The sequence below is a fragment of the Macrosteles quadrilineatus genome, unplaced genomic scaffold, assembly GCF_028750875.1.
Source record: "Macrosteles quadrilineatus isolate MER2022 unplaced genomic scaffold, UCM_ALF_1.0 Scaffold_6__1_contigs__length_79288215, whole genome shotgun sequence".
Lineage (NCBI taxonomy): Eukaryota > Metazoa > Arthropoda > Insecta > Hemiptera > Cicadellidae > Macrosteles > Macrosteles quadrilineatus.
Window position 1 is genome coordinate 8,616,128 of NW_026542599.1, and position 14,368 is coordinate 8,630,495.

Below are 14,368 nucleotides of genomic sequence, written 5' to 3' on the forward strand. Positions count from 1 at the left end.
GATAACAAAAACTACTAGCCCTAGCCTAAAAGAAGAGGGAAATATTTTATTTTATTAGGTTATTTAATTTATTTCAACTTTGTTCCTTTTGATCAGTTTCATGGTGCATTGTTATGGAGGAAATATACAAAAATGCAAAGGGCATCTAAACGCTTTTAAAAGTAAGGGGGGGGGCGGTAATTTATCTGGCGTTGCGTAAGTTACTGGAATATTAATTTTAAAATTCCTCCGTAATTTAAGTTCTTATAAATTTATCATGCTGGTTATCAGCCTTACTGTAATTGGATTATAAACATTTTCAGTGGCAAATTTCATGCCATTTAAAACCTCGTTTAACCAAATAATACGATCTAATCATAAACAATAACTTGTCCCCTAGTTATATAACCAAACAGTAAAGCACAAATCAAGAAATTAACCCTAAAATAATAGAAACAAAGTTTCGTCGACACTATCGCCTTTGTGTCACGTACATGAACTAGACACGAAAAACGTGCTTCAAAATTTACAATGGGATGAGAAGTCTACTTGTGTTGGTTAGTCTATGGTAGAAATTAGGCTTTAGTTATGTAGATGTATGACAATCTGTTTTAATTAATTGTATTAATCATATGACAACACCCATTTCACGTACATGATCAACGGTAAATAAATCATTTCATTTCATTATAGGTTGCCGACTGCCGTGCTTGCAACACTACTTGCGACGTTGCTACTTTGAAGGCCGCATCCTGGAGTTAAAGGTGGCCGTGGTTACTGTAGGGGTTCTCAAAATCAATTGTAGTCTTACGTGGTTGACTGAATATCAAATATCTGTGATTTCTTTGATTTTGAATGTCCTTGACTTAATTTTCGAGTTAACCAATGAACTACTGACAAATTTTACCAGTGTTTACAAGGAAAGGAACTGTCAGTTCAGTGTCAGTAGACATTTCAGTAACCAATAAGTGACTCTGACTCTGACTGACTAAACTTTAAACTTAGGTTTGTGGTGTGGTGACCGATGTCAAAATTTGAGTTTTCTTTAGAAGTGACGGGCTATTACTCCTCATTAAATAATTCGCAAAAACCCGACTCTTAGGCTTTGAACAATTTTATCTTCAACACATCGTAGTGTTTGTGTTCCCCTTAATATGAGAAATTTTCAAAATAGTTGTTCCTACAGGATTTATTATTGCATTGGTTTTTTGTTTTGTCTGCTATCAATAAACAATGTTTATGGTAAGATTAATATTTATTTAATACAATATTTAATAATCTAGATAGCCTAGAGTAATTAAAAAACAAAAGCTTCATTAGGTTAGGTTGTAAACAGAACGTGGTTGTGCTTAGCCCATTATTAGCCTACCATGACAGAAGACAGAACTTTTTATGTAGGCCTAGGTACAACTCCGCCGGTAAAACATAGGCCTATTGTTAATATGTTATAGTATATTACGGTACTAGTCCTGAAAATTGGTGTTTACCCGACAAGTGTAGTCGTTACTGAGTCCCGTAAACACATTTTGGACGAGTTACATAGGCTACGATATTTTACGCCATAAGCCTTAACTCAATAACTCATTTATTTAACCAAAAATAACAATTACATGCATTGGTCATGTCATTTAGCAAAACATACAGTTTCTTGACTTAAATAAGAAATAATAACTGTTCTTTTTTTTACACTAAGGATACCTATGATCAAACAAGTTTGATAGTTTATTTTAGCCGTCAGCCAGGAACTTACGGACGCTGTAATAAGCTTTTTTTAAAAGAAAAGATTTTAGGGTTTTTTTAAATTTCAGATGGTTTGATACTGCTTTGAGGTGAGAGGGAAGATGGTTGAACATTTTTATTGCATTATATCGGAGATGGTTTTGAAAGAAGGAAGTGTGTTGTCTAGGAACTGGGAGGGTAATTGTGGATCTCAAACTATAATGATGGTCTGTTGGAGAGTTAAACTTGCCAGTGTTTTGGTGCAGAAAGGATAATGTCTTGTAGATGTAGAGACATGGGAACGTTAATATTTCGGATGATAGAAAAACTGGTTTACAAGTCTGACGTCTATTCATTGAAAAGATGGCTCTGATTGCCCTCTTTTGAAGGCGGAATAAAATTAGAGTTCTTTTGTTCTCACACCCCCAGATAGGCAAGGCGTACACGAGATGAGGGAAGATGAGACCGTAATAAGCAGAAAGAAGGACATCGGGCTTAGATAGCTTTGCAAGGGTGCGGATGGCAAATATCCCTGAACTTACCCTATTGATGACGTATTGAATGTGGTCATGGAAATTAATCTTCTCATCTAAGATCAGCCCAAGAAACGGTGTCTTCTCTATTGGGTGTACTGGAACTTCATCCAAGTGAAAACTAAAATACTTAGAAGATCGATCAGAGATATGAAAATTGAGAAGTTGAGTCTTTTGAGAGTTTATCGAAAGCAGATTATTCTCAAACCACTGAACTAGCTTGTTGGCTTCAGAGAAGGTCAATTGCTCAAGAGTCTCTACATCAGGGCTGGACAAGGAAAGAGATGTATCGTCGGCATAAAGAATGGTCCTGGCCGATTCAACACCCAAGGGAAGGTCGTTAATGAACAGGAGAAAAAGTGTAGGGCCTAAGATGGAGCCCTGGGGCACACCTCTCGAGACAGGGAGCTCAGGTGAATTGAATTTCCGCAGAAATCCATGCTCATCGACTGACGATACCCGTACACACTGCCTCCTGTCCCTCAGGTATGACCTGAACCATTCTAACGCCAAACCTCTTATCCCATAGTTATGTAATTTTTCTATTAGAAGGTCATGATTAACAGAGTCAAAAGCTCTACTCAAGTCAAAAAGCAGTCCCGTGGAACAGTTTCCTTTATCAAGAGAGCAGACTATGTCATCAATGAGGGCAAACATTGCACTCGTCGTAGATCTATCTTTCACAAATCCGTGTTGGTTTTCACATATTATATTATGTTGTTTAAAAAAATTTGTCAAACGAATTGAAACAATCTTTTCAAAAATCTTCGAGATAGCAGTCAAAATGGATATAGGCCGATAGTTATTGAGGTCTTTTTCATCACCCTTTTTATGTACTGGTCTGACTATCGAAAGTTTTAAGGCATCTGGAAAACAACCCGAGACAAAAGAGAAATTAATCAGGTGGCTAATTGGTCCAGCTAGTAGATCTGACATACTCTTTAAGATTTGTACTGAAATTTCATCTGAACCAGCAGAATTTTTGTTTTTCAGAGAGGCAATGACTTCTTTTACTTCTTCCTTTGATGTTGGATGGAGGAAGAGTTCGAGCCTTTAGGTCGTCCTACCAATGCCACGCTTGTTTTCAATCCATTCTCTGAGTTATTAACATTGTCTTTGACAAAATTATCATTGAATCTGGAGGCAATGTGCAAGGGATCGTAAGTCGGCTCACCGTTATCATCTCTGATACACATTTCTTTAAAATCGTTTGATTTCTTTGGTCTTCTGCTATTGATGATTTGCCAGATTTCTTTCGCTTTGTTATCAGACGACTGAATTCTTTTAAATATCTCATTGGACCTCTCTTCTTTAATGACTGCACGGTATTTATATTTTAGTCGCTTATAATATTCCCGCATAAAGTGGGTGGACTCTAAGTCTTTTGTTTTCAAGTAGAGATCATTCAGTTCAGTCTTAAGCTGTAAAGCTTGTGGACTAAGAGTTAACTTCTGTACTTTCCTCTGTTTAGTCTTTTTTATGGTCTTAGGAAAAGATAAGTCAAGATAGTATTTTAACTTGTCAATGAACGTGTTGTATTTTAGATTCATTTCGTCAGAATTAAAGACATCAAGCCATTTCTCATAGGTCAGATAATATCTAAATACATTCAAATTAGCATCGTCAATCTTTCTAACTTCCTTAGACTTTATACGGTTATGGGTGGCAGGAATTGTTTCCACTATTATCGACGTAGCGTGGTGGTCTGATAATCCAGTTACTGTGACTGAACCTTTATTATTTCGTTCATTTGTGAAGATTGGATCTATAAGAGATTTAGAACACTTAAACTCCCTTGTAAAAGATGTTATCACATTGTAAAGGTTAAAAGTTGACATCAGTGACACAAAACGTTGACTTATAAAATTGTTTTTGGAAAGGTCAATATTGAAATCTCCCAAAACAACAGTTGAGCTGTGTTTATGAACATATTGATTTAGACAAGCTGAAATCGTGTCAAAAAACTTGTCATACTCTTTGTTAGGTGGTCTATAACCTGCAATAATTAGCATTTTCCCATTGTTTTCTAAGTTCAGTGACACTGCGACCAACTCACATACTCCCTCCATCACCTCACAATCAAGTTGTTGACATTTTATTTCGGGTCTGCTCCAGATGCCAACTCCACCCCACTTCTTAGTAGATCTACAAAATGCAGCTCGACACTCGTAGTTTTCCAAGCGAAGGTTCTGTAGGTGATTTTCTTTAAGTAAATGTTCAGAAAAACATATAAAGTCAGGTTTCTCTTCATCTAGAAAGATTTCAGTCTCGTTAAGTTTCTTAAAAAGACCTCTAACATTTTGGTGAGCCAACTTTAGAGATTTCTGCTGTGCCCTAACACCCTCCCGAGATAATGTGACCAAGGGACTCCGCGAGGTTTCAGGGCAGCTCCTAAAAAATTATTATTGAGGAAGGTGCGGGTATGATAAGTCTCTCTGTTAGGTGTAGAGGGGATAATTTTTGGTAAAGGTGTTCTGGTGAACTTTGAAGTTCGAGCAGTAGGCTTAGGAACTTCTGCGAAGTAGGCAGAACATAGGGAACAGTAGGGAACAGTAGGCAGAAACCTTCTGCTCCAAACTAACTTAACATAAAAAATCTATACAAATCCTAATATATTCCCTTCGACTAAAGGACTAACAATTTTAAGTAAGGTTATGTTTTTATTTATAACCACTCATTTCCAAAATAACTATTTAATCAGAAGGTTTCTGTCAGGTGAAAACCCATTACAGAACAGTATAGTAGGGAACTTGCGTAATGAAACCCCATTTGATTAAAAGCTAGCGGCAAACAGCTGTTTTCTGGACTAAGTTCTTGAGTGGGAAGCTCAGTAAAACAGTGTAACTTTGTGTGGCGTAATAGTATATTGTGTCCCTGAAAATATGTGCTTACCGGACAAGTGGGACCGTTCCCGTGCGAGACAAAGTTGAGTGCGGGATTACCATATGAGTCTGGTAAACACATTTTGGACGAGTGACGTAATAGCTATTTACCTTACAAGTGTAGTAAGAGCGTTTTTACATCAAGCAGTGATTAACTGCTTTAAATTACGTGATTAGCTTTTAATTGCGTAACGTGTAAGGTACAAGATTTTACCTGACCTGACAATATACAGGAGGTTACGAACAATATTTTTCATTATCCATTTCACTTGTCTTCTAACAGTAACGTTCATTTAGAAATAAAAGCTAGGTTAGGAAAATTCTTCAAAACATAAAAAATTCAACATAACAATTCATTTCTAGCGTTGAATGTCATTGGCTCCATAGAGGTATATTTTTAAAGCTAAGCACTCAATGTTATTTAAATGGGTTTCATTACCTCACCGAGTGAGTTTTTTTCAACTTTACATCACTCGAGAAGTAAAGAAGTTGTATACATCACGCTTGGGATAGGGAAGTTTAACATGGCGGGTTAGGTAAAATAGTTTACGCCGTACTACTAAATCTGTTCAAATCCTTATACTAACTTATATTACTACCAACTAAAGGACTAACAATCACTAGTCATAACCTCTAAGAGTGTGTGTGTCTTAAGTGTTTTTGTTTAATAACCACTCATTGCCAAATACAATATAAGTTATCAGCTGGTTGGTGTCTGGCAAAACTCATTACAGTACAGTAGTACCATAGACAAAAAGAAATAAATATACACTGTCAGCTGTGCTGCGGTTAGTGTATATTCCGGCGCCGACCGCTAGGGGTAATGTGTAATTATGGCGCACACCGCTGCAGCATCAAGCGCTAGCGACCGTTTCCATAACAACTTGGTAGTTGGGAGTAATGTTGCCAACTTTGGAGGAATTCCCCGGAATTGGAGTTTACCTACTGACTTATTTAATACTAAGCAATACATTAATTTAAATGCCATCATTTATTGTATTTTTTTTTAACATATATTTGTTATACTTTTGTAGTTTCATTACAATGATTCAAAGTTTTTCTTTACTAATCCATAATTTTAGGAAGTGGTTTATTGGAAGGTTTTGTTTCATATTTGCAAGGTTAAAATCTAATTAACCAGGGTGTCTAGTAGTCGGGGAAAACGGGAAAGTCAGGTATTAGTATTGAATTTCAAAATGTTCTTAAAAAGTTGGGATTTAGTATTTATTTTGATATCAAAGTCGGGAAGTTTAATGATTTTACCGCTATCGCGCTAGACACCGATCTCGTTTCCGTGACAGCGCAAGATGATGATGATGTCTACACGACTGCGGGAGATGTTCACCATTTTGCCGCAATTGTGGACGACGATGACGTTTCAGGATCACAGCATTCAATGATGATGTCTACACAGCCGGGGAGGATGTTCATGATTTTGACGCGATTGCAGAAGACGATAATAGCGATATAGTAAGCATTTAGTTTGCAAGAGTGGTAGTGCTGGTAACAGCTGGCGAGTAGTCGACGATGAAACCGAATAGAATACCGATAACCGATATCGAAAGGCGATAACGCTCTAGCGGGAGATCACAAAACCTTTCTTTGACAGTCTATATTTACTCTATTGTCTATGGTAGTACTTAATGAAACCCCATTTGATTAAGCTGGCGGCAAACCCCCTGCTGCTGCTGTTTTCTGGACTAAATCATAGCGTGGGAACTTCGTCAAAATAGTGTAGTGTGGCATAAAAGTATTTATTTTCATCTTGATCAATCTTAGTGATGCTTACTACGACTAGACTGTAATCTATTCAATGCATAGCCTAACTTATGTCATATTGTTTATTATCGTAATGCTGTGTAATCATGGGATGAGTTTGGTTAAGGTACTTAGTTTTTGTGTAGTGATATAATAGAGCGGGAATGAGTAGGGACCATGTTCCTCTTTGCTTTTTCCTAAGAACCCAAAAATTTATAGGCGAGCTGTATTTTTTCTAAGTTACAACAATGGTGAGCGTAACTTACCCACACTGTTCAATTTTTAACTAGGCCTAACCTACACCAATGATTTTGTGCACATTAGTTTGTTATGTTCTCATTCAGTGTATCAAAATAAAGATGGGATGAAATGATAAGCTAAATTAGAGTAGGCCTAAGTAACATACTGTTGGGACCATTAGGCTGTGCGCGCAGCTGGCTATGGTGTGAGAGGAGGGGGGATGATATTACTGGTTGTATAGGTACATTAGGTGGGGGGTCTGAGCCGAGCATAGACTAAAATGTGCCCAACAGTTCCATTCTAGATTACATGGATTGATGCAAGTGAATATCAACAGTTTTTGTTTAGATAATTTTGTAGCCTATGCATGATGGCTTGATGTACATAGTCGGATAAGTTTTACCCCTACCACTAAAAATGAGGAGTGGCCTTTGGCAGTGGCGTAACAGAAGGGCCTGCAGCGCGGGGGGGGGGGGCTGAGGGGGCCCGTGAACCGGAGAGCTGGAAATGGTAAGAGGAAACGGGCGAGCAAAGATGCCCGTGAGACGAGTGGGGCCGAAATATTGGAGTTCGTTCTTAATGAATCATTCAATAATTGTATGTATTGAACAAGTAGGCCTAATAACATTAATGTTATTACTAATATGTTGTTAACTTTGTTAGGCCTATTCAGTGATGACGAACTAAGGTACAAATTTGACGTTTTTTAATGTGGGTCATTGGTTATTGTGCAATCTTACTTTTGTCAAAGAGAAGTTTCAAGTTATTTTACTTCTCTGTGCTTTCGCACACTGCTTGGCCTATGCCTGCAAACATTATGGAACATTTATTTATACTAATACCATAATTTATTTACTACTACAGTATAATTAATTATGATGAATCTGTTTGATCATTGTATCGGTGCTCCAAAAATAACTCATGGAGGGGAGAAGGAGCTGAATCTCTTGAGATTGTTGCCATAACATCAACATATTTTGAGATCACAGTTACACTTATCAATTAACAATCATTGAGATGAAGATGTTATTTAAACATCATAATTTAAATTATTTAATCAAATTTTACAACCCTGACCGCTACAATTTCGCCATTGATATAACGTTATCAAAGAAATCAGCTTATTCAAAATTCCCACTAGGCCTAATCCGAACAGGGTTCAGTTCCAGTAGATCGAAATGAAAGGACTATAATTACATCTGTACCATTATTTGTTATCTTCTATATATATAAAATCCAATGTATGTTTGTATGTTTGTCCTTTATGGACTCCAAAACCGCTCGACAGATTGTAATGAAACTTTCAGGCATTATTAAGCATTATTCAAGGATGGTTTGTGTGAAGTTTGGTGCAGATCCGTCAATAGGGCTCCGCCCCAGTGGCTCTGGAGTTTCCCATGTTAACCTTATGAGTACTCATATTTAAATGGAATTAAAGAATCTTAACAGCTGGTGCAACTAAACAATTTGATTCTGTGATGTTCGATAGCATTAAAAAGTTAATAGGTTTACCAACAGGGTGCAGCACTATATTTATTTTTAATTTATGAGAACAGTTAATTTGCAACCAAAAGGTGAGTGAGCGTAGCGAACGAACTTCAACCTGGAGGCGAGTTAGCGTAGCGAACGAGCTAACCTGAAGGCAAGTGAGCGCAGCGAACGAGCTCCAACCTAAAGGTGAGTGAGCGTAGCGAACGAACTTCAACCAGGACGTGATTGAGCCATGCGAACGAGCTCATCTTGAAAATGAACGAGCATGTGACATAAAACCACAATAGGACAGGACGACGTCTGTCGGGCCAGCTAGTTAAGAATAAAATCCAATTGATTACAGTTCAATCGCATACCTCTAAGATTTTTGGTTTTATTAGGGAAAAGTTGGAAAATGTTTTTACACAGGTGTTCAGCCTGTGCGGTGTGGGACTCAAAAGAGTTTAAGACCCATAGACTCATCCGAACTAAATTGAGTTTGCCTACACCGACAGGGTATCCAATCCGTTCTGGCCAATATTGTTAAGATCCATTAGGTGCTCTGAAAAAATGTATTATTAATGGTTTTAACCAGTGGAATTTTATATCCAAGTTCATAATATCTTTTATAAACTGTTCATAATAATCTATATTTATTGTACTCTCCACATTTTGTTTTGCCTAACATTGTAGCAGCAATCTCAGTAACAACTAGTTCTGCTTTGTAGTCATACACTCATATCACTGTTAGCTGAAGCATAAACCAGAAATCACACCTTTTTTAATAAATGTATTGCAGTTTAGGTGGAGATCTCCCAGGATTAAACCTGGCAGAAACATTTCAGTTAGAATTCACACCTAATTATGTTCCTCAGGAAAAGCTGGTGAATTTGTGACCATCGGTTCTGTTCTGAAGCTCCTCAATACTGACTACAAGGTCAGACTGCACTCGCACGATGTGAAGTACGGAACTGGTAGTGGGCAGCAGTCAGTCACTGGAACTGAATCTCAAGAAGATGTCAATTCTCATTGGGTCATTCGAGGTGAAACCAAGAAGCTAGTGTCTCGAGGGTAAAAATTATGATTTTCCCGATCCGTAAATATAATTAACCCTTACCGTACCTGAAAAAATATTTAGTATAATAGAACACATTTAATTTTTTTAATATTAAAATTAAAAAAAAATTTTTTATATACTTAAAAATCAACAATTAAGTTCTTAGAATGCAAATATTATTTTACTTTTAAATAAAATGCAGGTGTATGCGCACTATTCCCCAAATATCTGTACTGTAGCCTACATCAGATAAGGGTTTCACATTATAGTTTTACCATTTTGGCAAATTAACCGTATTAAGCTATTATCACAGGTCTTATTATAAGACATTAGCCTGGAACCGATTTACTTTTTAGTTTTTTGTTTTGAGGTACCCAGAGGTCAAAACACATCAAATTATCTATCCTCTAGCACATCACTTCCAAAACCTTTTTTGGAGGAATTTTCGGTGACCCAAAACGGGTATTCCCACCTAAACCTTTAACCAGGAATATACTCACTGTTTAAGAAAATGTTAAAAAGTTTCTTCTTAGACACAATATTTTTATTGACTAAACTGATTAAACGATTTTTTAGTTAAATAAAATGTTTTTCCTATATATTGCTGCACATTTTATAATTAAGTAAGACTGTAAATAGGCAGTTATGGTTGTCTTGTCGGATGTCGATGAAAGTCCAGATAAAATTAAACAGGCACTAAAGTAAAATATTAATTTTTGAAAAATGGTCCTCTTCCCGTTCCCTCTTCATTGAGTTCAAACCCGACCCTTTTCCCGCCTACATTGTTACTATCACACACTTAATGATCAACTTGCGCTAACAGTATCACATTCCTAAAATAACTCAGAAATGTTCATAAACTATTGTTCAAAGACCGGTCGGATTAACCAAATGTTATTAGGGTATGTGATTAAGGTTTGGCAGTTTTATTTTGATGTGCTAAAAATAGTTATTTTGTAATAAGGGTTAGCAAAAGGTTGGTTGTTTCAGTGACCCTGTGAAATGTGGAAGTGTTGTTCGGTTAACACATTTAGCTACAAACAAGAATCTGCACTCTCATCACTTCTCCTCCCCCTTGTCGGGTAACCAAGAAGTCTCGGCGTATGGCACTGACGGTGAGCTACATTTAACAAACTTGTAGAAACTTACAATATAGATATATAACTTATAGGGTTTCAGAAAAAGAGTGCTGGGATTTTAAACGGTCATTGCTTGCTAGTCAAGATAAACACTTGTATGTCAATTTTTAGTGAAATACCTATGCTTTTTTTGTGTAGCAAGGGAGGAAACGGTGAGCTAGACATGCGCCAAAAGATATGCGGTGACAGCCTGCAGTTGTGTGACTCACATGCCAGTCGGCAGTACAATACTTCCGGCTGTGATCTTTTGCAGAGTGAAATCGATTGTTAAATTAAATTTTAGAAACTTTGAATCCACCTGATGATAAAGCAATTTTGTTGCTGGTTTAATCTATTTGGTGTCAAAGAAAGTGTTTTGAAAGGTCACAAAACAAGTGATGACAAAGTTGAAGAAATCCGACGATCCTGCATTATTAGCAAGAAAAAAAAATCAATTCCCTGAAGTCTTTAGTAGTGTTGTATTAAAAAATATCTAAATCGACACTATACACCATGTTGTTCATAAAAGGTATAGACTTTGTGCCTACACAATTCATTTAAGGCATCAGATTAAACCTGCCGATCACCCTTAGCGAACAGACTTAGCCAGTTTTATGTTCATACAAAATTGATGACAATTTAAAATTTAATAAAACTTTCTGAATTATATTTAAGTATGAAAAAAATTAAATTAGTTGTTCATCAGTGACATGCTTCTTCCACCACTTGAGATTAACAATTTTTATCATGAAGCTTTTCTTCACAGGTGATGGTGACACTGGTGACCATTGGATTGTCATTTGTGACGGGGATTTTTGGGAGAGAGATGAGAAAGTAATGCTCAAACATGTTGATACAGATGTGTAAGTTTATCTATAAACTTAGTTTGGTGTTAATAGTTTTCTGGTTTATATTAAGAGTTTTACTCCCTGTTAAGAAATAATTACCTATTGAACTAGTGAAATTCATGGTGGAAGGAAAAAACATAGGTGTGCTTATTCCCATCATATTCTGACGTCACTCGGATTGCAAATAAAAGATCACCTGATTGTAACTGTCAAATTAGTAAATGTATTTGTTTTGATTTGGTTGTTATTGTTTTTGAGTGAAATTGGTATTTTTCAAGTAATGGCGATTTTGTTGAGTTTACAATGGGCACTTTGATCACGAATTGCACTTTGTATTTTGTCTACAGTTTCTGGAATGAGACAACTAAAGTATATTTCATCACTAGGGCTTAAAGTGGCTCTTTTCAACCTCGGAAAATGGGCTAGGGTAGAAAATACACTTTTGCCAGGGGGTGAAATATATATTTTGTAGAAATATCCCTACATAAATCCCAAAGTACCCATGAACTTTTGAGAAAACTAACCTTGCCTCTTAAGGTCGTAATTCCTTTCTAAAGGGAACTTTCCATATACCTACCTAATGTTAAAAATACCTCAGCTTCAGCTGTACTTATTATTTGTTTGTCATTCTTTCAATTTATTACCTTATTAAAATCAGGTGTGATTATTTGTTTGTATTACTGTATTCTGTTTTTTTTTCAGCTCAACTTAACCAATCAATTGTTTTATTAATACTTATGAAGTCAAACGGAGTGAAGCCCATGGGTAACAGCATAGACAAAAAGAATTAAATATAGACTGTCAGCCGTGCTGCGGTTGCCATGGTTACCATAGGTTCCGGCGCACACCGCTGCAGTTTACGTAGCGCGTACGCCGTAACTACGGTGGTGCTCCAAGCGGTGTGCGCCAGAACCTATGGTAACCGCAGCGCAGCTGACGGTCTATATTTAATTCTTTTTGTCTATGGTAACAGCTAGTTTGAATTAAATTCGAAACTGGCAATTGGAATAAATATTGGTGTTTTAGTTATGTTTACTTTGTACTATGCCCATAAATTCAGTTACATTTTTGTATTTAGCTAAAACAGTAAATTTCATGTAATTTATACTATCTTACATTTACATTGGCAATTGCATATTAAGAAGCTATTTACTTTTCTCAGGTATCTGTCTGTGACTAGCAACACTTACGGACGGCCAATCAACGGACAGTACGAGATCGTAGGAGTCCAATGGCCGAACTCTAACCCTGTGCATTGGAAAGCTTTGGAAGGACTGTTCATCCATCCTTCGGACTTCAATCCTAAGAAACAAGTCCACATTGAACATACGGAACTGTAATTTAGATCTGTAACCCTGCAATCTATTTATTGTGGATACCAAAGTGCACGGTGCAAGCGTTAAAGTGATGTACCTACAGGTAAAATTGTGATATGTTTCAATAGTGAATGACATTACCAGTAGAATGAGAACGTTTTGTATCTAGAACAGGTGGGATAATGATTACAAGCTGTGTATTATTTTCATGACTAACTTATATCAACTTTTAAAACGGTTGCAATACAACTGTTTTTTTTTTTTATCGAGCTACAGTAAATTTAATATTGAGTAAAAAACTGTAATAAATGTAGTTTGATTTTCGTAGGAGGATAAATTCTCCACTCTCAAGAATGGCTATATTATTTTTGTTTAATTCCTGGTAATTTTAATCTTACCTTATAATGGTCATCGTCTAAATTGAGACCGCCTAAAATATTTCACTTGTTCATTTACTGTACTGAAATATCAAAGTTGAAAATTTAAAATATCAATATAGAATAGGCATGACATTCCTTTTAAAGCTGAACTTGAAAGCAGTTATAAGTCTGGGTTCTTTTTTTGTGTGTAATATGTGTTTTTGTTGATTCTTTAAATGTAAATACACTATAAATATTTTAATTTTTTCTGTTTGTTTAACCTCTAATCATAATACTTATTTTGCCACAGATATTACATAGCATTAAATTCAGCTTTTTAAAAATATTTGTGACTAGCATATTAAGAGTGTATTTTCAAGATATACTGACAAAATTATAACGTTTATAAAATAAGAAATAACATAGACCTACTGCAGTCTGGAAAATAATTGTTCTGTACTGGGAGAAGACTTTGATATATTGAAACCTACTTTCATCACCATATTAACTAATTGTAGTTCATAATAATACAGATTAACATTTAGGGTCACTTTGAAAAATTGTAATCCTGACTCATAACAACACGGGTAACAGACCAATGAGGTTCAAAGATTTAGAGAGAAGAAGTAACATTGTAATGATTCAAACTTCAACTAATCAGCTGTTCAGGCCAATTTAATTGTTGAGTGGCACAATTAGTGTTTGGAACCATTTTTTGTTTCATCACTATCCAATGGCAATGAGAGGTTATAAACAAATACATAACCTACCTGTCTGAGGAGCTATGAACAGTGATTTTTAGTAATTAAAAAACATTCGTAGATAAAATAGTGTATGCAACCCGCGTAAATAGTGTTAACGACACTCGTAGAAGTTTTTAAGGCTCTCGCCAAGGCTCGTACCTCAAATTGTGTACTTGTGTCGTTAACACTATCTTTACACAATTGTTTACTATAATGTTATTGCTATGGGGGATAATAAAACTGTGGCAATTTGCTTTTTTACGGATATATTTTGATCAAACTTGACAGATTTATTCCTATCATCTTACTATACTATTAACAACTTAAAAAAAAAAAACATATTCTA

General features: G+C 36.0%; 1 protein-coding gene across 1 annotated transcript; it reads left to right on the plus strand.

The window, feature by feature from the left end:
- The first annotated feature begins 781 nt into the window (after nucleotides 1-781).
- Nucleotides 782-13,541, plus strand: LOC128996622 (stromal cell-derived factor 2-like). Its single transcript, XM_054422027.1, has 5 exons — nucleotides 782-1,221; nucleotides 9,457-9,652; nucleotides 10,629-10,753; nucleotides 11,523-11,619; nucleotides 12,767-13,541. Exons 1-5 carry the CDS (start codon nucleotides 1,134-1,136, stop codon nucleotides 12,942-12,944), a joined length of 684 nt encoding a protein of 227 aa, XP_054278002.1. The 5' UTR covers nucleotides 782-1,133; the 3' UTR covers nucleotides 12,945-13,541.
- The last annotated feature ends 827 nt before the right edge of the window (nucleotides 13,542-14,368 follow it).